The sequence below is a fragment of the Colossoma macropomum genome, unplaced genomic scaffold, assembly GCF_904425465.1.
Source record: "Colossoma macropomum unplaced genomic scaffold, Colossoma_macropomum, whole genome shotgun sequence".
NCBI lineage: Eukaryota > Metazoa > Chordata > Actinopteri > Characiformes > Serrasalmidae > Colossoma > Colossoma macropomum.
Window position 1 is genome coordinate 34,589,730 of NW_023494801.1, and position 26,695 is coordinate 34,616,424.

The 26,695-nt window shown below is 38.3% G+C and overlaps 2 protein-coding genes across 6 annotated transcripts; one reads left to right on the forward strand and one right to left on the reverse strand.

Annotated features, from left to right (window-relative positions):
* rusf1 (RUS family member 1) lies at window positions 1–16,981 on the forward strand. Of its 2 annotated transcripts, none has more exons than XM_036590236.1 (15): window positions 1–43; window positions 1,922–2,087; window positions 3,364–3,441; window positions 5,144–5,258; window positions 5,349–5,394; window positions 5,948–5,980; window positions 6,068–6,173; window positions 6,756–6,857; window positions 8,603–8,673; window positions 8,948–9,132; window positions 9,955–10,012; window positions 10,118–10,182; window positions 12,941–13,078; window positions 14,633–14,698; window positions 16,720–16,981. In XM_036590236.1, exons 2-15 carry the CDS (start codon window positions 1,935–1,937, stop codon window positions 16,803–16,805), a joined length of 1,302 nt encoding a protein of 433 aa, XP_036446129.1. In that variant the 5' UTR covers window positions 1–43; window positions 1,922–1,934; the 3' UTR covers window positions 16,806–16,981. The 2 variants fall into 2 exon arrangements, with proteins under 2 accessions (XP_036446129.1, XP_036446130.1); XM_036590237.1 differs by having other exon boundaries at window positions 2–43; window positions 1,925–2,087.
* zgc:113090 (uncharacterized protein LOC553741 homolog) lies at window positions 16,852–25,564 on the reverse strand. Of its 4 annotated transcripts, none has more exons than XM_036590238.1 (3): window positions 25,498–25,564; window positions 21,356–21,570; window positions 16,852–18,623 (listed from the first exon to the last, which is right to left on the reverse strand). In XM_036590238.1, exons 2-3 carry the CDS (start codon window positions 21,537–21,539, stop codon window positions 17,737–17,739), a joined length of 1,071 nt encoding a protein of 356 aa, XP_036446131.1. In that variant the 5' UTR covers window positions 21,540–21,570; window positions 25,498–25,564; the 3' UTR covers window positions 16,852–17,736. The 4 variants fall into 4 exon arrangements, with proteins under 4 accessions (XP_036446131.1, XP_036446132.1, XP_036446133.1 ...); XM_036590239.1 differs by having other exon boundaries at window positions 21,356–21,573; window positions 25,498–25,558; XM_036590240.1 differs by having other exon boundaries at window positions 25,357–25,504.
* Between the last annotated feature and the right edge of the window lie 1,131 nt (window positions 25,565–26,695).

The following is a 26,695-nucleotide window of genomic DNA, read 5'->3' on the forward strand; positions in this document are numbered from 1 at the left end:
CGATGACGTGGCGGTGGAAGTAAACAGAGGAAGCTGCTGCAGGGTGAGTGTGTGTTCGTGGCGATTTAGTTACAGATGATTTTATTAAACACAGCTTTTCAGAATGAAATATAAGAAATATGAAAAGTAAAAACGCCTTTGTGCTGATAATCGCGTCATTTGAGCGTGTTTGATGGGATTTTTCAGGGCAGTAAAGCGGTGCTGAATGTGAACGAGAGCAGATGTGCCTAAATGAACTACAGCAACACCATTGAATTCAGATTTCTGAGGTTTTGGTTTGATTTTAGTGTATTTTTGTGCGTCTAAAGTAAAATACAGCTAAAAAGATGAGGCTGCTCCACACAGACCTGATAGAATGGAGCATCAGCTTTCCAGTAAAGCAAGTTACAGTAGCATGAAAAACATGCGATGGAAATAAAAGACATAACTGTGCATTATATACATAAATATTTAAAAAGAAGTGTTTCCAAACCTTGAAATACCCTGGCATTTTAAAGAACATGATACACATGTGGCTTACATTTTTTATTTAAATCATTAATTATTTCTTTATTCTATTTTCCCCTCATATAGTTACATATTGTTATATATATTTTTTCTGATCAAAATGAAATATTTTAATTCTTTTTTTATTCTTGCATACAAAACAGTATGTTGAGAAACGGCCCTGTGGTCACTTGCATCTTGACTAAATTTTAGCCATAAGGTTTTCCTTTACCTTGAAGGTGCAGTGTGTAAGATTTTTAGTGGCATCTAGTGGTGAGGTTGGAGATTACAACCAGCTGAATCCCCCTACCTCACTCCTCCCTTTCCAAGAGTATAGTAGAACCTGCACTGGCCGTTTTGCTTCTTCATGTTTTCGCTTATTTGATGAAAAAGATTCAACCTCTCTTGCTTTCTCTCCTATAAATCAAGCTAAAAAGCTCTTAAAAATATAACAGCAATGTTAAAATGTTTTATGCTATTCAGTGTTCGGGATATAAATGCTTTCTTTTACATTCAAAATGTTCAAGCATTTATAAACTATGATTTTGCTCAAGTGCTCCATATCAACCCATTCATTTTGGACTGGCTTGGGAGCGCCCTCTAGCGTCTGATAAACCTGGAGGACATTACAGAGTGTAATTCTCCTCTCTACAAGTTCTCTGCTTCAACGCCACCAAATTCAAGCTGCCGCTTTAACATAAAAGCACGAAAGGCGCCTTCTAGAGCCAGAGTTTGGTTTGTCCGTTCTGGGCTACTGTAGAAACATGGCGGCAGCCTCAGTTGGACGAGGAGCTGCTCCTCATGTAGATATGAAGGGCTCATTCTAAGATAACGAAAACAAAAAACGATTCATAGTTACAGGTGATTATACACTACTTTGAAGGAGACGCATTAGACTTTTCCACATTTGTTTTGGTGTGAAATGGTTGATTACAGAGACTCAGATTTCTTTACAGTGGTGGTGATAGGAACCAGGGGTCGCCATGACTACAACACAGATATAGAGATTTTATTTACTATCCAGAACCACCAGTGAACCTACACGAGTCTTCTGAGTTTATATGGAATGTTGATGATGGAAAATAGTGGAAAATCTGAAATAATAAGTTTTCCTTGGGGACTATTTTGCCTCACAGCGCCCTGCATATAATGTATCCCTCCACCATGAATGGAGTTTAAGGCCAAAATCTTCTCAAAACTATCATAAACAGTGTCTCAGTCATCAGGCAGTGAATTCATAACCATTTCATGTAGTAACTTTCTGTGAGGGAGCTTTTAGAGGTGGACGTTTGGTTCCTATCACCACCACTGTGAACAGTTCTGACTCGCGTTTGACACCAAACCACTCTGATTACATTTCAGCCATTTTGGGAATTCTCCTTTAATACAGTGCAGCTGGAGTGTTTTGCTGAATCCCCTCTTTGTTTCTTTACAGCAGCTGTGTGGAGATGGAGACGGAAGGCGCTGAAGGGCTGATTGCAACAGAGAAGTTTGGCTCTCAGGAGACATGGAGGTACCGGATGAAGAGCGGAGGGATGAAGAGAGAGAGAGTGGGAGAGGACGGAGAGAAGCCAAGCAGTTCCATCACCGCAGCTTTCAAAGTGCATCACAGTCTCTTTTGCTTCGGGGGTGCATCCAGTGGCGTGTCCAGACCAGTTTTAGAAGGGGGGGCGTCCATGTCGAGCACAGAATATGGGTTTTGGGCCGGGGATACAATATTATTATATACCTAATATAACAAGGAATGCTTTGAATTAACAGTTAAATTGGCAAAACCAAAAAGTCTTTAACCACAGTTTATAAATATTCTGGAAAAAAAAAGTGTTTTAGCGCTTTTTATCTTACACTTGACCTCTTCCATCTTATGTTGAAACGACTGAATAGCTCAAACTGGTCAGAATGAGCCGCAAAGTCAAAAGAAAAGATGTTATCCCAGTCCGTTTCACACCGACACCGGTGTGGCTTAGCAGGTGTATTAAAGCTCCACATTACTGTGCTTCTCTAAAATGACCATCTGTTTACTAACTGTAACTTAAATCAATACCAAACTACACAATGTGACTTTACTAATTGGTGACATTTCCACATAATTAAATGTTTAAGATGTAAAGCGAGTCATTCAGAGTGGTTTGGTGTGAAACGCTCCGTTCTAGAGAAGCTTACAGAGTCAGAACTGTTCACAGTGGTGGTGATAAGAACCAGACGTCCACCTCTAAAAGCTCCCTCACAGAAAGTTACTACATGAAATGGTTATGAATTCACTGTCTGATGACTGAGACACTGTTTTATGAGAGTTTTGAGAAGGTTTTGGCCTTAAACTCCATTCATGGTGGAGGGATACATAACATGCAGGGCGCTGTGAGGCAAAATAGTCCCCAAAGAAAACTTACTATTTCAGATTTTCCTCTATTTTCCATCATCAACATTCCATATAAACTCAGAAGACTCGTGTAGGTTCACTGGTGGTTCTGGATAGTAAATAAAATGTCTATATGTGTGTTGTAGTCATGGCGACCCCTGGTTCCTATCACCACCACTGTAAAGACATCTGAACCATTTCACACCAAACCGCTCTGAATCACTCTGTTTACATCTCACACACTGAGTTATGCAGTAAATGGAAAATCAGTGGTTTTCCCCTTTGGCACATCATCAGCCCAGTCAGTTCTAGGCCTCATAATCTAATTAATAATCTATCATCTTCAGATAGATGGGGTCACTCATGATGACCAGTGAAATTTCTCTGGGGCGGTGTCGCCTCACTGCTCCCTCTTAAACACGCCACTGGGTACATCTGCTGCTGTACTGTATTTATAACACCCCAGCGCTGTTTGCAGTGTCATATGCTTTAACACAAGCCTGATTTCTTCCCCGCAGAGCGTCTTCCTGCCCCAGGGTTATCCTGAGAGTGTCAGTGAGGACTACCTGCAGTATCAGCTGTGGGACACACTACAGGTCAGTCTGCATGCAGAACAGAAACATTAACATGAACATGCAGTTCAAATAGAATCTCCTATAATTTTATTAATTGTTGTTTATTCAGTAATCAGGTTTACATTGTATACTGAATTGTAAACTAGAAACCAGTAGCTGTTTTTAGATGTTTTATTTAATATTACAAGTTTTTTTGGGGACAACAAGCGTAAGTAATAATTAATAAACTGCAATTTTTTGTCACATTATCTGACTTTCAAAATTACTGTTATTTTCTGTTTAACTTTCATTAGAACATCATTCTGGATATTAGTTCTATTTGTTCTTCTACAGATTTCTCAGTTATTGTAGAATCTTCTACAGCTCTGTTCATCATTCTGGACACACCTAGCATTTCTAGGCTTTTCTGCTTCCTTATGTTGTGGTGATGTAGAGTAGCATTATATTAGAATCAATGAATATGCTAAGTGAAAATTAGTAAAAACGTCCTCTACAGAGAACATACTTAACATGGTATTTTCTCTGCACATTTTACTGCACAATATCTATTTATTTGCTGAGTTTTATATACTGGGGAAAAAAATAAACATTGTATATTATAATAAGCACAGGCAAAAAAGCATACCTGTAAAATCATACCTGTTTTAGACCATAAGAGGTTGCTCACAGAAAACATCTTAAATATATCATCAGTAAATAATATACTGGAATACAGGAATATACTGGAATATACTGACAGCCTATAACAATATCTTTCATTTTCATGATGGAAAACTCTGGAAACAGAACGGCTTTTGATAGAGAAGCATTAGACTTTTCCACATTTGGTGTGAAATGGTTGTTTGTTGAGACTCAGATCTCTTTACAGTGGTGGTGATAGGAACCAGACATCGCCATGACTACAACACAGATATAGACATTTTATTTACTATCCAGAACCACCAGTGAACCTACACGAGTCTTCTGAGTTTATATGGAATGTTGATGATGAAAAATAGTGGAAAATCTGAAATAATAAGTTTTCTTTGGGGACTATTTTTGCTTAAAACAATAGTTCCACAAAAAACGATTATACTGTATTATTAAAATATTCAATGTTTTTTTTGTTCCAATATATAAAACTCAGCAAATAAATTAACATTTTATGTTTTATTTATTTTCTAATATGTTAAATTCAGCAAATAAACAGTAATTGTGCACTAAAATGGACAGACGCGTGTTCTCTGTAGATGAGGTTTTGTGCAAGATGTTTCATAAAGCTGCTTATTGAAATTACCCATGGATACAAGCTGCTCAGGATCAGACACATCAGTGCAGTCTAGAAAACAGTTTATAAAATGTGTCTAAAAGGAAATTTTGGAATAATTCAATTGTTGAGACGTGTCATTCAGAGTGTTTTACTGAGAAATAGAGCATTGTACGGGAACTTACAGGCTCGGATTACTTCACAGAGGTGGTGATAGGAACCAGGTGTTGCCATGACAACACAAATATAGACATTTTATTTACTATCCAGAACCAAAAAAAATTGGTTTAGATCTTCTCAAAACTATCATAAAACAGTGTCTCAGTCATCAGGCAGTGAATTCATAACCATTTCATGTAGTAACTTTCTGTGAGGGAGCTTTTAGAGGTGGACGTCTGGTTCCTATCACCACCACTGTGAACAGCTCTGACTCGGTAAGTTTCTCTAGAACAGAGCGTTTCTTTTTCTTTCCGTAAGGCGTTCTCCAGCTCCCTCTCCGGCACTCTGGCTACTCAGGCCTCACTGAGGGGCGTCGGAGTCGGAAATCAAGAAGCAACGGTTGCTGCAGCTACAGTTACCTGGTTACTCAGAGGTGTGTGTGATTTTATTGGTGCTGATCTGTGAAAAACACAGGTTTCAGTGTTTTCTACCCTATGAAACTCACTGTTCTCTCTCTGCTCAGATGGGACGGGGATGTTGGGTAGAATTATTTTTGCCTGGCTTAAAGGGTGAGTCACTGTAAGCATTTTGATTTTCAGATTATATGATCTGATTGTGTTTACAGTGTACAGTACTGTGCAAAAGTCAGAGATTATGCTTTCATTTATTTAATGTTCAGTCAAAACTGACATTAAGTACAAGTTTATTCATCATTCAATTTCAGCATCAGGGAGAAATTACAGCTTCCGCTCTCTTCAGGAGACTCACTTTCAGCTCCTCAAAGAATCTGCAGACACACCTCCGAAGTTCAGTCTTAGAAGCTGGTTGATCATTTTCTGAAGTAATCAAACACATTCAGTGGTGTTGAGATCTGGACTCTGGGGTGGTCAGTCCATCGTTCAGCTTCTTTGTTTGATGTGTCCGTCTCCTTTTCTCAGTGAGGTTCTTCTTGACAGCTACACATCCTTTCAGACCCACAGCGCTGAGTCGTCTTCTCACAGGAAACTCTTATTTTTATATTGATTTTCTCCTGAAAAAATGAATAACTTGTACTTAATGGCTGTTTGACTGGAATTGAAATAAACTAGAGGGTGTTCTTTGACTGTCTTCTCTATTTTCCAGGAGTAAGTTGGATTCTGAGGCCAAAAAGTGGAGGTAAAGTGTACACAATGATTTTAAAGTTTCCTGCTTTAAATATTTACATAACAAACTTTCTAAATCATGCTGTTAAATCTGTTTCAGGCTTTTCGCTGACATTCTGAATGACATTGCGATGTTTATGGAGATTGCAGCTCCACATTTTCCTCCCTTTTTTACTCTCATTGTGTGCATCGCTGGAATATTTAAGGTATAACATACAAACTGTGACATAAATGATATAAATACTTTAAGAGGAACTCCACCAATTTTCCAAAATATCTGTATAGTTAAATGGTTAAGAGTGGTTCAGAGAGGTTTGGTGTGAAGTGCTTCGTTCTAGAGAAACTTACCGAGTCAGAACTGTTCACAGTGGTGGTGATAGGAACCAGACGTCCACCTCTAAAAGCTCCCTCACAGAAAGTGTCTACATGAAATGGTTATGAATTCACTGCCTGATGACTGAGACACTGTTTTATGATAGTTTTGAGAACTTGAACTCATGGTGGAGGGATACATAACATGGAGAGCGCTGTGAGGCAAAATAGTCCCCAAAGAAAACCTATTATTTCAGATTTTCCACTATTTTCCATCATCGACATTCATATAAACTCAGAAGACTCGTGTAGGTTCACTGGTGGTTCTGGATAGTAAATAAAATGTCTATATGTGTGTTGTAGTCATGGCGACCCCTGGTTCCTATCACCACCACTGTAAAGACATCTGAACCATTTCACACCAAACCACTCCGAATGACTTTGTCTGACTTTTTTCTGTCTTTATTCCACTCAAGTCTATTGTAGGCGTGGCCGGAGGCGCCACTAGAGCTGCCTTAACTGTTCACCAGGCTCGCAGGAACAATATGGCTGACATTTCTGCCAAAGACGGCAGTCAGGTTGGTGCTTTTACTCTCTTGAAATAATTCGGTTAGTTCTCTGCTCCACTGCAGATTTCTACCCAGACTGCAGTGAATGTGTTGTTAGGACAGTGAAATAAACACACAAGTAGATGTAAAAGAAGCTACCAAAACCCAACACGGAGTCAGAAAAGTCTGAGGTCCAGAACTGTAGAACCACAGTGGAACTTCTTACTTCATCAAGCTTCCATCAGAACTGAACTGTGCTTTGCTTTGTACAGCTCTGTTTTTCTCTGTTTGGATTCTTTTGGTCTAAAATAAAATGCTGCCACTCCAAAGTGAGAGATGTTGGCAGTCCTACACTCTTAGAAATGATGGTTCTTCAAGAGTACGTTAGTAAAGAAAAGAGTTTTATGTAACACCTAAAGGGGTTCTTCCCTTTTTGGTGCCACATAGAACCCTTTTCAAAAAAGTCCCATATAGAACCATATAAAACACATTCTTCATCAATCTGAAGAACAAAGAACCCTTTAATCATGCAAAGCGCTTTGAGTGTTCTTTGAGTCTATATAGAACCATTTTTTAGTGAAGAACCCTTGAAGAACCATCTTTTTTTAAGTGTGTATGAGCTGAACCAACAAAATTAAATGAAACCAAAAAAGAGAATTAGGCTACGTTCACATTACAAGCTTCATTACTCAAATCCGATTCTTTGCTCAAATCCGATCTCTCTGACACGATGGTTCACGCTCATTTAGGTAAGTGATTCAAATCTGTCATTAATGTGACGAACCGGCGTCCTGAAATGACCCTCATGAGCTCATCCTACTCAGTAACGTTACGTGAATGAATCACGTTCATCATCAGCACAAACTAACGAGCAGAACGAGCTTCGCTGAGAAGATCATTAACTCTGATCAGCTCTCAGCTTCATTATTAGAGCGAGACGAAGGAGAAAAAGGTGAGATGAGCTGCTTTTCCACCATTTACAGGCTTTAACTTCTGTTCGGCGCTGCTGCCATGGTAACGCTGAATGATGGCACAGTGGAAGAAAAGCACATGAATTCCGATCTGAGCATCACATTAAGGTCGCATGGCCACGAATCGGATACGTATCTGATCTAGGACCACATATGAAAGTGGCTGAGGTCGGATTTGAAAAGATCAGATTTGTGTCCACACAGCTCTGAAAACATCAGATCTGAGTCACATTAGGGCAGAAAATCAGATTTGTGCCACTTCAGCCTGGTAATGTGAACACAGCCTTAGGAACTTTCTAGATTTTCCAGTTTAAAGACAGATCATCTTCTGAAGATTTGTCTTGAGGATGGGAGGAACTGCTTTGGGGTGGATCGCTCTGGTTTCACACTGAGAGAAATGAAAGAAATCAGAGTAAGAGTTTACATGCACTGAAAAAAAACATTACTCAGCTCAAGTCCAGAATTTCTTAATCAGATTTCAATCGAAAAAATCAGAGTGCGGTTTACATGACCATTCGATTAATCAGATAACTGCAGAAATCTGACAATGATTGGATTATTAAGGGTATGTAAACACACTCAGTGGAGAGAACGGATTACTCAAAGCACAGAAATGACCAGATGAGGAGGACAGCGAGCTAAAATAATTCTGTCAAACTGTTGAGGCTGAAGGTTGTAGTGTGATGCTGCACTGCACAATCCTGAATAACACCACAAACAACATACTACTAATACAGTGAGGAATGGTGCTGATTGTTTTCCTGCATACATTTTGTGGCCTCATGTGCTTTGTATGTCCATCAGGAGACTCTGGTGAACCTGGCTGGACTGCTGGTCAGCCTGGTGCTCATCCCTCTCGTCACTAATAACCCAGTGTGAGTTTTTCAAGTTATTTTGCCTTTAAAACCACTGAAAAAATATAATGTAGTGAATGTAATGCACTTGATTTACACACACATATATATATATATATATATATATATAGTACACACTGGAAATTATTCTCAGACAGGAGAAAATATTTTAGAGGTGGGCGAAATGACAGAATGCAGTATCACGATAGCAATAAATATTGTCAATATGACCATCTCAAATTTATAAATATGTGCTGTATTATTGATATGTTCCTCTTTTCCACTTACACTCTAGGTTGACCTTCATCCTCTTCTTCTTCTTCACCGTTCTCCACCTGTTTGCCAACTACAAAGCAGTTAGGTCTGTTGTCATGGAGACGCTGAATGAAGCTCGCCTGTCAATCATCCTTCAACAGTATCTGCTTGACGGACGGATTCTGAGTCCTGCAGAGGCCAATCAGAGAGAGCCTGTGGTTCTGGGTACGTACTGATCTGATGCAATACTAAAACTGGACACTTTATCAGAAACCCCTCCACCTCTCTGGAATACAGTTAGAGACTAGCTCATCTGTGGATGCACAGTGTAGTGTTGGCCATCTTCACTTCAGCAGTGGTCAGTTTCTGACCACAGAGCTGCTCTTGTCTGGATATTTTTGGGTGGTCCACTCTCATCTTAGAAGGTATACCACTGTGTCTGATACACTCGTACCAGCACCACCCAAAGCACAAGGTGGGTGTTTCTAATAAAGTGGCCAGTGAGTGGAAGCACAAGGTAGGTGTTTCTAATAAAGTAGCCAGTGAGTGAAAGCACAGGGTAGGTGTTTCTAATAAAGTGGCCAGTTAGTGAACTCACAAGGAGGGTGTTTCTAATAAAGTGGCCAGTGAGTGAACTCACAAGGTGGGTGTTTCTAATAAAGTGGCCAGTGAGTGGAAGCACAAGGTAGGTATTTCTAATAAAGTGGCCAGTGAGTAAAAGCACAGGGTAGGTGTTTCTGATAAAGTGGTCAGTTAGTGGAAGCACAAGATGGGTGTTTCTAATAAAGTGGCCAGTAGGTGGAAGTACAAATTGGGTGTTTCCAATAAAGTGGCCGGTTAGAACACATTAAAACAAGCAGAAGCAATCTATGCCACATCAAAGGCAAAAGTAATTAATTGTGCAACTCACTGTGTAATTACACACGTTATAGCGCAGTTACATTTGAATGGTGTAGTAATATGAAAGTAATAACTCTGAAGTTATAAAGGATAAGAAATCTGAACTTTGATATTCTGTTTCTATTTAAATGTTCTTCTTCTTTTCAGAGTTTAAGAGGAAAGTGCCCGTCAGACTAGGAGTGCGGCTGGGAGACACTGTTAAAGAGTGAGTTCACTTATATTTAAAGTATCCTTTGAACTCAAATTCATTCTGAGTGAGTCATAAATGCTCCTGGCCCATTAATGTGGCCGCTCTCTCCGTGTGTTGTAGCCCTCAGGAGCTGCAGCTGGCTTTGAAGAACAACAACAAATCCTACATCATCGGAGTACAAAACGGTACGAGCACAGATCTTCACACAGCCTGTTCAGACTGACTGGGCGTGATGATTTTAGAGAAAAGCTGAGGGGCCGGTTTCACCAGCTGAACGCGAGTTCAGACGCAGCCCAGTTACAACGTCAGTGTTAAATAAGCCCATTTGTTCAGATTCATGCATTATTACATCAAATCGGGTTGCACCACACAAACCAGTCTTTATGATGAAGTTAATAGTTGCTCAACATCTACACCTCCCCCTCAGCAGGGGTACAGTCGTGTGCAAAAGTTTGTGCACCCCGGTCCATGTTTTGTCGATTTTCTAAGTGTAAATAAGTGAACACATCCTCTACAGAGACACACTACTGCCCATTAAAATGCCCAAGCAGAGTGCGTTTACATGCACTTAATAATCAGACGCCTGCAGAAAATCAGATTTTGTCAGTAATCCGATCAACGTGTTTACATGCACTTGAGTAATCAGAGAATGGGGAAACTCCAGGTCAGACAGTAATCAGATTTCTGCTTTACAACCAGCCAATAGACTCTCAGAAGAAGACGAGACGTAAATGTAACGTAAACCTCACTTCGCGCCGAGCCACTTCACCTCAAAATATGAACATACATCATCTAGAAGATGAAGATTATTTACATCCTTCATTTCTTCAAGCATGTCTTTGGTTTCAGCGTCGCTCCAAAAGTGTTTCTCACGGTGACGCTGCTCGCTTATTTCCAGTACCACTGTCTGTTTCACACATGCTCAGACTGAGAAATGCGAAAGAAATCAGAGTAAGAGTTCACATGCACTGAGAAATCTGATAACTGAGCTAAAATCCAGCCTCTTTATCAGATTTATTAATCGGATTTCTAGATTGGAGTATGGTGTTTACATGGCCATTTAAATAATCGGATAACTGCAGAAATCCGATTATGAGCAGATTATTGAGTGCATGTAAACTCACTCACTGTTTATTCACCGAATTTAACATATTCAAGGAAAAAATAAAACATGAAAAGTGGAACTCAGGACATTTTCTTTTTATTTTGTGTTTTATTTTTTCCAGTTTGTTAAATATGTAGAAATGTTGCATGAAAATTAGCAAAAAGCTAAAACTGTCTACCCTGTTGAGGATGTTTTAACTTATTTTTATTTAGAAAATTAACAAAACATGGAATTTGACCAGGTCCAAACCAGGTCCAAACTTTTGCATGCCTGTATGTGTTGGGGAAAACCAATGGGAACCAGAGATGCAGCACAAGAAAGACCAGAAACACGACCAGAATACAAATTGCTGGTGTATTTTTGTGTGTAAGCCAACAAAACACTAAATTCTGCGGTTTGGTTTTCAGCTCTAATCAGGACTCTGATTTAACCCTTTAACAAGCCAGTTTTATTACACACTTCTACAACCTAAGAATAGCTCCATTAGTTTGCAATGGAGTCCCTGTAGTTACTGAGTAATAAAGCTTATTGTTAACAAATAAATAGTGACTACAGGTGTTCAGTTTCATATTTGCACATTTAAGTAGGTCTCAACGGTCTTCCCTATAAATAAATAAATAAATAAATAAATGAATAAATAAATTGTGCTACAAAATCTAAACTGGTAACATTGTTTTTCTCTATACTGGATATTTTTTCAGTGGAACCTAAAAAGTCAGCACAAACTGACCTACCTGTTTCCACAGCAACAGGTTTATAGATTCATTCTGAACTTGTTGTCATGCTAAAGCTGTAGTGTTTAGCGTTCGTAGTTGTTTGTTAGATACAAACTAACTAGTGTTAACTGAGGACTTCGTACAGAATTTAAGCACAAACTGCAGTACAAACATATCACTGTTGTCGGAAGAAAACCTCGTATCTCCAAAATAGTAACTTTACAGGAGAAGGAAAAAACATACTTTACTTTCAATGTAAGTCAATGGAACCAGAATTCTTTTCAAGTCATTTTGGGCCGTTTCTTTTGGTCCATTCATCATAAAATTTACACACAATGTAAAAGACAACAGGTATTTCCAAATTACGACCAAAAACTGAAAAATGACAAAAATGGAGAGCAAAACCAGTACAACCCAGTTCAGGACTGTTTTTGAACATTCAGGGGGCTTTCCACTTGATGAAATATATGAAAAATGAAAAAGTAGTTAATACTTTATTTTTCAATGTTTGTGTTTAGAAATATTCTTTTTTTGTGATATTTGTATCGGTAAACCATTTGTTTTAAGATAAAGCAAAATTAAATGAATAAACAAATAAAAATACATTAAATTAGTAATTACAAATTCAGATGAATTATAAAAAGATATGCCTCATTTCTGCTCTCTTGATATATTTCCCTGCCAATATCACTTGATTTTTTTGCTTTTTTTATTTGTAATTGTTTATTTTGTTAATTTTTGTGAATAGAGTTTATGTGAAAGATAGAGTTCATATTTTTTCTTATATTTTTTATCTTTAATATTGTATATATATATATATATATATATATATATATAGTGTTTACAGTAATAAGTAACAAACCGTAAGCGTGTTGAGTAATTAACCAGGTTAATTACTTTGTTAATTCTCTTCTTGTTACTTCTTTTCTTGATTGCCTTGTTTTCTCCCTTTGCTGCTGTAGCACTGAGAATTTCCCCGCTGTGGGACTAATAAAGGATCATCTTATCTTATCTTAAAAGCTACAGAAAGGGTGTTTAAATAGCAGTAACAAGGTTTTTTAATGAACATGAGAGTGGAGCTCACTAAAACCACAGTGTGTTGATGGTTCATGTCCTCTGTAGGGAGTGTGTGTGTTTGTCTGGCGGCGGATGCTTCAGTTGGTGATGAGATCATGGCAGCCTGTCAGGCTGTGTGTATCAGCGCCATGTTACACAAACCACAGCACGACGGCGCACTGAGACAGCTGTGTAACACCAGAGGTACCAGCGTTTATCATCATCATAGCACAGAAATAGTTTCCGTAATTTACACTGCCTGTAAAAAATTGCTTAATGTTTAAAATTTAATTGAAATTACTTTTCAACACCTGCAGGCTCATCAGAGAGTCTTCCTTGGTATAAAAAGAGGTTTTGCCTAAATCAGGAGTCGCAGCCCAAATGTTAAGAAGAGCCATTTTGTCCTTTCAACAAAAATCAAACCACCTTATGTCCATTTTACTGATGTAACATTTTACCATCTTGGCTGTAAATGTGTATCAGTATGTGCTGATGAACTAGAATAGAGTAAAAATATAAAGTAAATGAAAACACAGACTGACTTTGCTCTGCTTTAAGCTTTAGATCAGCTATAGCTGCTTTTCTCACATCTCCAGCAGGAAACTTTTCCTCAAAAGTAGAAGAGTTTCTTATCAAATGTCTCTCAACGATTATTTTTCCCCGTTCCACCTTAAACGGGGCAGCAGTTACATTCTGGCGCCTCAGGCACCGTTTAAGGTGGAACGGGAAAGTTAGAACGAGAAGCTGGCGAATAAGAAACTGACTTCAGTGACTTTTTAGTGTATCAGGAAACCAGCTGGAGTGATTATAAACACTAATCAGTCCATTCATCTCCAAATTATCGATGTTCATCTTAAATCTCTCTCTTTGCCGTTTCGTAGCTACTAGCTAGGCGAGACTGTTGTCTGTGTTGCTATGGTGACCAGCAGTCTGCGCTGATCTTCAGCGTTAAAGGGTGAATCAGCAGTTCTACATTAACTCCAGAGTTTAAGACCATTTACTGTTAAACTGTGTTGAACGATCAGCAGAGCTTTATTTTACTGTAAAGGAGGATTATTTTATTTTTACCTACTAATCTGATTCAGCTGTGGAGCCACAACAGGGCAGTGAAAGAGCTGCATGTTGCCGAACCCTGGACTAAATAATGATTCTTTTCCAAACTACTGTTAAAAGGAAACACACTGATGTCTGCATAACTCAGTGTGAGATGTAACCAGAGAGATTCAGAGTGGTTTGGTGTGAAATGGTTCAGATGTCTTTACAGTGGTGATGATAGGAACCAGGGGTCGCCATGACTACAACACAAATATAGACATTTTATTTACTATCCAGAACCACCAGTGAACCTACACGAGTCTTCTGAGTTTATATGGAATGTTGATGATGGAAAATAGTGGAAAGTTTTCTTTGGGGACTATTTTGCGTCACAAGTACATTTCTCTGGATCAGAGGATTTCACACCAAACCACTCTGAATGACTTTGTTTATTTACATCTTAATCCTTTAATTATGCAGAAATTCTTAAAAATGTGTGATATTTTCTTTTCTAAATAAATCAGATTAGGCTTAAATATGGTAAATTACTGCAAACTGATAAAGAAAACATGGTAATTTGGTTTAAAACACTTCAAAAATCTTAATGTACACAAACTACTGACAGGCAGTGGATATCATGTGGCAGGTTTTTGCTTGCTACAGTAACTGTTCACTCATATATCCAAACAGATATATGATTATTGTTTTCTTGGTCTTTTACAGACTCTTGGGAGTTGGTTTCAGAAAGCCATAAGCTGATTGACCGAATTTTCCAGCCATTCCTTACAGGTAGGAAAGGAACCTGTTTGTCTGTATTACTCAGTGTTAGTGCTCATATAAGATAACCAGCACCAAAGCACTGCTGCCTCTCTGTGGCTAATAGAGTGAAACAGTGCCTCCATCTGAAGTTGGCAGTTCAGTTGCACTGATTTTTAAGTGTTGGCTGAGTCCAAAGCACTATTAGGACAGAATTAATATTTAATGGGTTGGTGGTTTAATGTAGTAATAAGTGTTTCTCACTGCTTTCAGTCGTGTCTGAATCCACATCAGTAAAATGTCGTGTTTTTAACCTCCTATAAAACAAGGTGTGGAAATAACCCCATTTATATCAGTCCTGTGCTATTAAATGAACTGTAGTGATAATTCCTGGGTGTGTTAATCCCAGACTGTGAAACAAACTGTAGAAATAACCCCAGGTTTAAGTAATCCTGTACCAAAAAACAAAGCATGGAAATAAACATTACATTAATTCTGTGCTGTAAAACAAACCGTAGTGATAATCCTGTGTTATATTATTCCCATACTATCAAACCATAGTGATAATCCCGGGTTATGTTAATCCCATACTATAAAACAAACCATAGTGATAATACCGTGTTATATTAATCCCATACTGTAAAACAAACCATAATGATAATCCCGTGTTATATTAATCCCATACTGTAAAACAAACCATAATGATAATCCCGTGTTATATTAATTCCATACTGTAAAACAAACCATAATGATAATCCCGTGTTATATTAATTCCATACTGTAAAACAAACCATAATGATAATTCCGTGTTATATTAATTCCATACTGTAAAACAAACCATAATGATAATCCCGTGTTATATTAATCCCATACTGTAAAACAAACCATAGTGATAATCCCGTGTTATATTAATTCCATACTGTAAAACAAACCATAATGATAATTCCGTGTTATATTAATCCCATACTATAAAACAAACATAGTGATAATCCTGAGTTATATTATTCCCATACTATCAAACCATAATGATAATCCCGGGTTATGTTAATCCCGTACTATAAAACAAACCATAATGATAATCCCGTGTTATATTAATTCCATACTGTAAAACAAACCATAATGATAATTCCGTGTTATATTAATTCCATACTGTAAAACAAACCATAATGATAATCCCGTGTTATATTAATCCCATACTGTAAAACAAACCATAGTGATAATCCCGTGTTATATTAATTCCCATACTGTAAAACAAACCATAATGATAATTCCGTGTTATATTAATCCCATACTATAAAACAAACATAGTGATAATCCTGAGTTATATTATTCCCATACTATCAAACCATAATGATAATCCCGGGTTATGTTAATCCCGTACTATAAAACAAACCATAGTGATAATCCCAGGTTATGTTAATCCTGCACTGTAAAACAAACCATAGTGATAATCCTGTGTTATATTAATCCCATACTGTAAAACAAACCATAGTGATAATCCTGTGTTATATTAATCCTATACTATAAAACATAGTGATAATTCTGAGTTATATTATTCCCATACTATCAAACCATAATGATAATCCCGGGTTATGTTAAACCTGTACTCTAAAACAAACCATAGTGATAATCCCAGGTTATATTAATCCCATACTTTAAAACAAACCATGGTGATAATCCTGTGTTATATTAATCCCATACTGTAAAACAAAACATAGTGATAATCCCAGGTTATATTAATCCCAAACTATAAAACATAGTGATAATCCCAGGTTATATTAATCCCAAACTATAAAACATAGTGATAACCCCAGGTTATATTAATCCTGTGCCATAGATAGAACTGTAGAAACAACCCAAAGTCATAATAATACATTAATAAAGAAGTCACAGTACCTTTACTGGATGGTGGATTTCAGACCCTCTGCTGATGTGCGACAGTGTAACGTTCCTTTATTGTTCTTTTTTGAAACATGATATTATGTGTATTATGTGTGTATCTGTATTATGTTCTGCTCAGTAACTCTGTGTGGGTTCTGCTGTGTTCCTCTCAGGCCTAGAACGAGCAAAATGGCAAACTGACCAGACGCTGCTGGACTGGGACGAATGGAGGGTGGAGTGGAGGAAGAAGAGCCACTAGAGGAGCAGTGGAAATGAAGCGGAGGACAAAAACAAACAAGGAGAATAAAAGAGCTTTTTTTTTTAATCTGAAATTCGTGTTTCATTGGACATTATTATCATTTTTATCAGTTCATGTATTCCAGCTGTGTGAAAGATGTTCTGATTTGTTTTTATTAAACATAAGAAAACGTCTTATGAATGTGTGTGTATATTATCACACCAACATAAATTAAAGTTCTCTTCACACAGTCACTGCACACAGTTACAAACAGCCCTTTTCTGTAGGCGTTCCCGACTGTAGTCTGGTCTTCCTGTCCAGGCTCCGCCCACAGATGCGTTCTTTCATAGCAACTGTTGCTAGGTTGAACGAGGTTTACAAACCGCTGATTTCAAAAAAAGAAATCTCATTCAACCTAAAGAGAAACAGCAGCACACAGTTTATATCAGAATATGTCCATTTAGAATAATTGAGGGCAATATGACTATATTGTTATTGTGATCATATAGAATTTATACATTTCTGTGCATATTGTGGATATCATTACTAAAGAACACTGACCGACTGCATGTTTCCTGACAAAGAGAGCAGAATGAGTGCTGTTTAAGTACACTTAGCACAGCGAGGGGGGTCAAATATGGACGTAAAGTCGTTGTATTCATAGTTTTATAGTATTTTTAAATGTGGCTTTTTCTCAATTCCAACTTACCAAACATATCACGGAATATCATGATAGATATATATATATATATATATATATATATATATCTCGTAAAACTGAGTCCGTTCTACAGTTTCTCATTAGGCTGAATGAATAACTGACTCTAAATGTAGGTATTGTGATATAAACTGTGTTAAGTGGGATATTTGCTAATGTTTTCCAAATCTTAGTGCAACAGTATCTACAGTAGAATGCATTTGTGGGCAGAGCCTGGACAGGTCAGTCCACTCTCTAGAGCATTGCTCCATGGTGGACTTTCCTCAGGTGGCGTCGCAGGTTCTCCGTGCGGTTAAACCTCCTTCCGCACAGGCTGCAGTTGTACGGTCTTTCTCCGGTGTGGATCCGTTCGTGCTTCTTCAGATCTGCCAGACGGCTGAACCTGAAGTTACAGCACTTGCATGCGAAGGGTCTTTCGTTAGAATGGCATACAAAGTGCGCGCCAAGGCTGGAGGACGTCGCAAACGTTTTGCCGCAAATGTGGCAGGCGTGCAAGCTTTCTCTCCTCATGTTTAGGCGGGAAGGGTTGGGAATATCCAGCATGTTGTCCACTCTGGAGCTGAGGATGTTTGTATGCGGTAAGGCGTACTGGTCTTGTACGATATAGCTGGGCTCAGAGTGGTCTGGGCTGTAGGGCTGCTGGTTTTGTCCATCTTCTAGAGTCGTACGGTTAAAAACAGCATCACTTGCCATGAATCCATCTGAATGGCCTGCTAGGACACATTCTGGAGGCTCTGGGTTTAACTCCATTTTAACGTTATTTGAAATCGTATACCGTGGCGTTTCAAACTCACCGTTTTCCGGTGCTGCGGGGATGTTTGGTGAAGCTGGGGTGGTTTTCCTCGGCCTTGAGAAAGGCCTCCTACTCTTTGGAGAAGAGTTGCATATTGGAGATGTGGGTTTAGGAAGCCATGCATTGTTTACAGCCTGTTCTTCTGGTTCCAGCTGGATTTCGCTTGTTTTCTCCTCTTTGAATGACTGGTTCTGGGGCTCAGGATGTTTATGCTCCTCCTCTGAGACCATCGGCTCCTGTTCCATTCCACAGCCCAACATCTGCTGATGGTGCATCTCGAAGGAAGACTCTTCAGCAGATCCAGAGGATGAGACCTGCTGCACTGCGTCTGCAGAAGATGGAAGTTGTTAGCGTTTATTTGGATTTTAGTGAAGTAAACGAATAGATTTGACTACAAATACCCCCCAACACACGAATGCTGCTAGTTAGTCGACAACGTTGACAAGTCAGCACATTATATAGCCGTGTCCAAAAGTTTGGGCACTCAACTTACTTTAACATATTGAAAAAAACAACATAAAACATGGCCTGTGTGAAGGTTAGGGCATACTGTATGTTGTATTATTTCTATTATGTTAGACTCGGCAAATAAATACAAATTATGCACTAAAATACCAGATTTAAGTGTGTTCCCTATAGAGCCCATGTGTCAAACACAAGGCCCGCGGGGAAAATCAGGCCTGTAGCACAATCTCATCCAGCCAAAATTATTCATCATCATCATCATTAACCACTTAGTCCAGATAGGGTCGCGGTAGCAGTTGGGAGAGCAGAGAATCCCAAACGACCCTGTCCCCCGCAACTTCCTCCAGCTCATTCCCGGGGACCCCAAGCCGCTCCCAGGCCAACTTGGAGATATAATCCCTCCAGCGGGTCCTAGGACGACCCCGGTCTTGTTCCGGTAGGCCGTGTCTGGTACACCCCCACCGGGAAGCGTACAGGGGGCATCTGGATCAGATGCCCAAACGACCTCAGCTGGGTCCTCTCAATGCAGAGGAGTAGCGGCTCTACTCCGAGCTCCTCACCCTATCAAATAGAGTGTAGCCTGCCACCCTGCGAAGAAAGCTCATTTCCGCCGCTTGTATTCGCAATTCCTTCAATTCATTCTTTCGGTCATTACCCACAGCTCGTGACCATAGGTGAGGGTCGGGATGTAGACGGACCGGTAAACAGAGAGCCTCGCCTTACGGCTCAGCTCCCTCTTCTCCACTACGGTCCGGTACAGCGACCGCATACTGCGGTCGATCTCACGATCCCTCTTCCCATCACTCGTGAACAAGACCCCGAGATACTTAAACTCCTCCACCTGGGGCAGTCCTTTCCCCCTACCTGGAGTGGGCATGCCATCCTTTTCCAGGCTAAGACCATGGACTCAGACTTGGAGGTGCTGATACACATACCAACCGCTTCACACTCAGCTGCACACCGCTCCAGTGCGCGCTGGAGGCATCCATGTGATCCAGCCAAAAGAACAACATCGTCTGCAAATAGCAGAGACGCCACCCTCCGGCCTCCAGACACAATGCCCTCCTGACCCCGGCTACGCCTTGACACCCTGTCCATGAATATCACGAACAGGACTGGAGACAGGGCACAACCCTGGCAGAGTCCACCTGCAAGGTCCAGCATGGGGGAGCGGTGCAGTGCCATATAGGCAGTGCGAGATTGCAGGGGGGCCCTTGGTGGCCTAGGCCCCTGCGGCAGAAACTGGAGAAATTATTTTGATTTTCTATTAATATTAGCCTATTTCACAATGCACTGCACTACAATCCCCAGCATACACAGCAATGTAATGTAGCCTAAAATGTGTGTCATTAATTAATTAATTAATTAGGTATAAACTTGTAATATTTGAAGGTTTATTACAAGTGCCTATATTTTGCTGTTGACGGTTCTCTGGCCCACAGATTTACTGATTTAATATGGCCCTTTTAGTGGTTGAGTCTGACACCCCTGCTGTAGAGGACGTGAACTTATTTTCATTCAGAAAATCAATATAACATGCAAACGTATGCAGACGTAGGCATCAATCTCTAGAGCCAGGAAACCCTCTATTCACAGCCTCCAAACTGTATCAATTAATTGATACCCATATGGAAAATTCCACCATCAAAAAATCATGATCAACGGCAATCAATACATGACATGCTTTCTAATATTACTGATGAATCCTTAGAACCACCAGCCTCTCTCTTTATTTGGTGTGGTATCACAAAATCTACATTAAATAGCAACAAAGTATGTATTTTATCTTTTGCCACATTGGTGACTAGACGACAAATTCTGGTTAGATGAGAAGATAGTCATCCCCCGGTATTTGTACTATGGATTAGGGATATGTTGTATTTCATAAAGCCGGAGAAGATCAGGTACACGGTTAAGGGGTCAGCGGTAATGCTTTCTTAGTTATGTGGAGGCTTTAAGCTCTGCTAATTTTACATGGGAGTAAAGTTGATGGGTTATATGTAGTCAGAAACAAACCCTGGTATTGACATGTCTTGGTTCTTTCCTTTTTTCTGTATTCTCTATATACTTTAGTTAGACTAGATTTTCCGTATCTCAGCCTTTTACCTCCAAAGTGGGCAAACAAATATATTTTATACAAGTAAAAGTATGGGTTTCCACCTAGGACAAATCACTTACTTAAAAAAAAAGAGCTCTATAATGTTCATATGATCCTCACAGTCATTCTGACAGACTGTAATACACCACAGGAAGTGTAGGGGGCGATGTGGCTTCTACTGTTTCATTTAAAAAGCCTCTATAATGTTCATATGATCCACACAGTCACTCTGACAGACTGTAATACACTACAGGAAGTGTAGGGGGCGATATGGCTTCTACTGTTTCATTTAAAAAGCCTCTATAATGTTCATATGATCCTCACAGTCATTCTGACAGACTGTAATACACTACAGGAAGTGTAGGGGGCGATATGGCTTCTACTGTTTCATTTAAAAAGCCTCTATAATACAACTGCATGGTCATTCTGACAGATTAGATTACTTAACTGAATAAAACTCAATATATTAATTATAGATATAATTCCTTCTTGCAGACCTGATACGTCCAGCCTCTTTCGCAGCTCCTCCATTTTACGCTGTAGTTTCTGGTTCTCCTGCCGCATTCTGGCCGACTCTTCTCGGTACTCGGACACGGCCTGACCCATCAGACGCAGAACTTCGTGTACTGCAGTGGCCAAGAGGTCAGCCACGTTGGTGACCAGCAGGTCCATCTGAGTCATCTTCAGTTTAGAGCTTCCTCAGTCACAGGATCTGCTGATGGGCAGATATATTAGCATCTACTGAATATGCATGTGTCAAAATTAACATCCTAAATCCTAACAAGTCCACTCTGCTGGCTGATCCAAGCTGAATATATATGGAAAGTGATGCATTATTTCTTCTATATCAACTCAAAACTGTATTATAAGGCCTGAGAAAAGAAAGAAAAAGATCAGTTATCTAACCAGACAGCAGTCTGCGCTTTCTGAACACAGTGCATTTTACAGGCTGCTCCTCTTTTGTATCTTATCTGTTTGATTGCAGGGCTGCAGAAACCGGCACTGTCAATCAACAGCTCTGAATACATGCACAGGAATTCACAATAACAGCTTTCACACTGTATATACATGTATACATACATATATCGATGTTGTCAGAAGAAAACCTTGTATCTCCATTTATGACGTTTGTCAGTTTTTGACATAATTTGAAAATACTTGTTACCCTTTACTTGTTACCCTAAAATGACTTAGAAAAAACTCTGGTTCCATTGACTTACATTAAAGGTAGAGTAGGTTTTTTCCTTCTTCTGTGAAGCTACCATTTTGGAGATATGAGGTTTTCTTCCAACAACAGCGACAAATACATATACATATATATATATATACATATATATATATATATATATATATTTAGATGTTTTATTCAATACTTTGAGTATTTTGGATGTAATAATAAGTTATTCAATGCTAATTAATATGCTGTAACAATAGTAATAACAAAAAAGTAAACTGCAATGATAATACTGGTTTGTTATTATTATTATTATTATTATTATCATCATCATCATTATAATTTACTGTTTTCTTACTGTAATTATTATGATAACAATAATACTAATAAAACTAATAATAACAATTATTATTATTGTCCTTATAACTTACTGTTTTGTTATTATGATTATAATGAGTATAATAATTATATTATTATTATTATTATTATTCATTACAATTTAATTTGCTATTATAATAATACTAATACCACTAAAAACAACAATCATTATAACTTACTGTTTTGTTATTATAAGTATAACAATAATAATAACACTAGTACTAATAATAACAACAATCATTATGATTATCATTATAATTACAATAACAAAACAGTAAGTTATAAGGACAATAACGATTGTTATTAATATCATTACTTTTACTAGGATTATTGTTATTATTATAATTATAACAATAAGCTATAGTGATAATGATTGGTATTAATACTGTTCGTTTTACAAGTATTGTTTATCGATCATTACAATTATAATTAATACTAGCACTACTAATCATAACAACAATCATTATGATTATGATTATGACAAAACAGTAAATTATAAGGATAATAACAATACAAGTACTTCTAATAACAGTCATACTTTGCTATTGTAACTATAATAATAATACTAATACTACTCAAAAACAACAATAATCATTATAACTTACTGTTTTGTTATAATTATAATGATAATAACACTAGTACTAATAATAACATATAACTTAATGTTTATTATAATGATGATAATGACTGTTATTATTAGAAGTACTAGTATTATTATCATTATAATGTACTGTTTTGTCATAATCATAATGGTTGTTATTATTAGTAGTGCTAGTATCAATTATAATTGCAAGGGTAACAATAATACTAGTAAAACTAACAATATTAATAACAAGAACAATTTTTATTATCATTATAACTTATTGTTATTGTAACTATAATGATAAAACTAATTATTGTCATTATAACTTACTGTTTTGTTATTATGACTAACAATAATAATAATTCTAGTACTAATAATAACAACAACAATAATCATTATTATTCTTATTATTACAATTTACTTCTGCTATTATAATAATACTAATACTACTAAAAACAACAATCATTATAACTTCCAGTATTGTTATTACAATTACAATGATAATAACACTAGTGCTACAAATAACAACAATCATTATTATTATCAATATAACTTACTGCTTATTACAATGATAATAATGACGGTTATTAGAAGTACTAGTATTATTATCATCCTTATAATTTGCTGTTTTGATATAATAATGACTAATTACTTATTATCATCATTATAATTTACATTTATCATTTTATGATTGTTGATATTATTTGTAGTGCTAGTATTAATTATAACTGTAATGATAACAATAATACTATAAAACTAATAAAATTCATAACAATCATTATTGTCATTATAACTCACTGTTTTGTTATTACAACGATAACAATAACACTAGTGAAACTAACAATAATAACAACAACAATCATCATTATTATAACAATAATAATAACACTGGTACTAATACAAACAACAACAAATATAATTATTATCATTATCATTTTACTTTTGCTATTATAACTATAATAATACTAGTACTACTACTAACAACAACAACAACAAACTATATTATTATGGTTTTAGCTTACTGTGTTGTTATTATGATGATAATGACTTATTATTAGAAGTACTAGTATTATTATTATTACTATAATACTGACTGTTATTACTAGTATTATTATCATGGTAATTTACTGTTCAGTCATCATCATAGTTATGACTGTTGTTATTATTAGCAGTGCTAGTATTATGATTATTCTGTGCTGCTCTCTGATGTAAACCAGGCTCTCTGTATCTGTATGATGATAATAAACTGTATTAATATCTGTGTGTGTGTGTGAGTGTGTGTGAATGTGAGTGTGTGTGAATGTGAGTGTGTGTGTGTGAATGTGAGTGAGTGTGAATGTGTGTGAGTGTGTGTGCGAATGTGAGTGAGTGTGTGTGTGTGTGCGAATGTGAGTGTGAATGTGAGTGAGTGTGAGTGTGAATGTGTGTGTGTGTGTGTGTGTGTGTGAGTGTGTGTGTATGTGTGTGTGTGTGAGTGTGTGAATGTGTGTGAGTGTGTGTGCGAATGTGAGTGAGTGTGTGTGTGTGTGAGTGTGTGTGTATGTGTGTGTGTGTGAGTGTGAGTGTGTGAATGTGTGTGAGTGTGTGTGCGAATGTGAGTGAGTGTGTGTGTGTGTGAATGTGTGTGAGTGTGTGTGTGTGTGTGTGTGCGAATGTGAGTGTGTGTGTGTGTGTGTGCGAATGTGAGTGTGAATGTGAGTGAGTGTGAGTGTGTGTGAGTGTGTGTGTGAATGTGTGTGAGTGTGTGTGTGTGTGTGTGTGTGTGCGAATGTGAGTGTGTGTGTGTGTGTGTGAGTGTGTGTGAGTGTGAATGTGTATGTGTGTGTGTGTGTGAGTATGTGTGTGTGAATGTGTGTGAGTGTGTGCGAATGTGAGTGAGTGTGTGTGTGCGAATGTGAGTGTGAATGTGAGTGAGTGTGAGTGAGTGTGAGTGTGTGTGTGAATGTGTGTGAGTGTGTGTGTGTCTGAGTGTGTGTGTGTGAGTGTGAGTGTGTGTGTGAGTGTGTGTGTGAGTGTGAGTGTGTGTGAGTGTGTGTGTATGTGTGTGTGAGTGTGTGTGTATGTGTGTGTGTGTGTGTGAGTGTGTGAGTGTGTGTGAGTGTGTGTGTGAGTGTGTGTGTATGTGTGTGTGTGAGTGTGAGTGTGTGTGTGTGTGTGTGTGTGAGTGTGTGAGTGTGAGTGTGTGTGAGTGTGTGTGTGAGTGTGTGTGTGAGTGTGAGTGTGTGTGAGTGTGAGTGTGAGTGTGTGTGTGTGTGTGAGTGTGTGTGAGTGTGTGTGTGAGTGTGTGTGTGTGTGTGTGAGTGTGAGTGTGTGAGTGTGTGTGAGTGTGAGTGTGAGTGTGTGTGTGTGATGAGGAGCCTCACAGACTCAGAGCTGTGATGAGCGCTGATCCTCAGCTGAGCGGCTGAGCGGCTGTGGGCGCTGGGGCGCTGTGTTTGTGCTGAAGCTCCTCTCCGCGCTCAGATTCCGCTCTTTATTATTTTATTATGGCTTTATTTTCCTACCTTCTCCTCTCGCGCTGTGCTGATCTCTCCTCTTCCTGCTCCGCGACCACGTGCTTCCTCCCGCCCGGGTTGCCAGATTGCACTGCTGTGCACCAAAATCCCCCTAATAAGGACTTCATATTTAGTTAAACGCCTGCAGGCGTTAAATCAACCACACGTTATACCGAGTTACAGAGCTTTTCGCTCGGACCCGTAGTTTGATTCCACCACTGGGCTGCCAAGTCTTTTAAAAATCATTTTTCAACGCTGAAATTGAAAGAATACGTGGATTTAATCTGCCAAAACGTTAACATTTTAGGTACAAAATCTCATTTTTTAATTATTTATTTTTTGAAAAGACGTCCAGAAAATTATCTCGAGATATACTTATCTTGGAATATTTTTTAAGGTTAATTATCTTGAGATAATATTGTCAGGGTAATTTTTGAACGTCCTCTTTTTTCACACGCAGCTTATTCTCTAAACATTTTGCATGTATCATAATTATCTTATAATTTATTCAAGAAAAAAAAGGTCATTTTGCTGGCAGGTGTGTTTTTTACTTAGTGCACATATATACATATATATATATACCGATCAGGCATAACATTATGACCACCTCCTTGTTTCTACGCTCATTGTCCATTTTATCAGCTCCACTTACTATATAGGTGCACTTTGTAGTTCTACAGTTACAGACTGTAGTCCATCTGTTTCTCTGATACTTTGTTAGCCCCCTTTTACCCTGTTCTTCAGTGGTCAGGACCCCCATGGACCCTCACAGAGCAGGTACTATTTGGGTGGTGGATCATTCTCAGCACTGCAGTAGCACTGACGTGGTGCTGGTCTGAGTGGATCAGACACAGCAGTGCTGCTGGAGTTTTTAAACACCTCAGTGTCACTGCTGGACTGATAAAATGGACAATGAGCGTAGAAACAAGGAGGTGGTCAGAATGTTATGCCCGATCGGTGTATGAATATTGCTACGTGTGAGCTAAAGCTACCACACACCAAATTTATATCATTAGACTGACAACCTACTTGAAAACGTGTGTGGTACCTCTTACAAAAGATGGTTCTTTCGAGGGTTCTTCAGTAAAGGCACTGGGCCTCGTTCACCTTTTGTTCTTAAGAGGAAATTTCTTCTTAAAACCCACACAGTTTACGAAGACATTCACCAGTGTTCTCTTATCTGGGGTTTGTTCTCAGGTAAGAACAG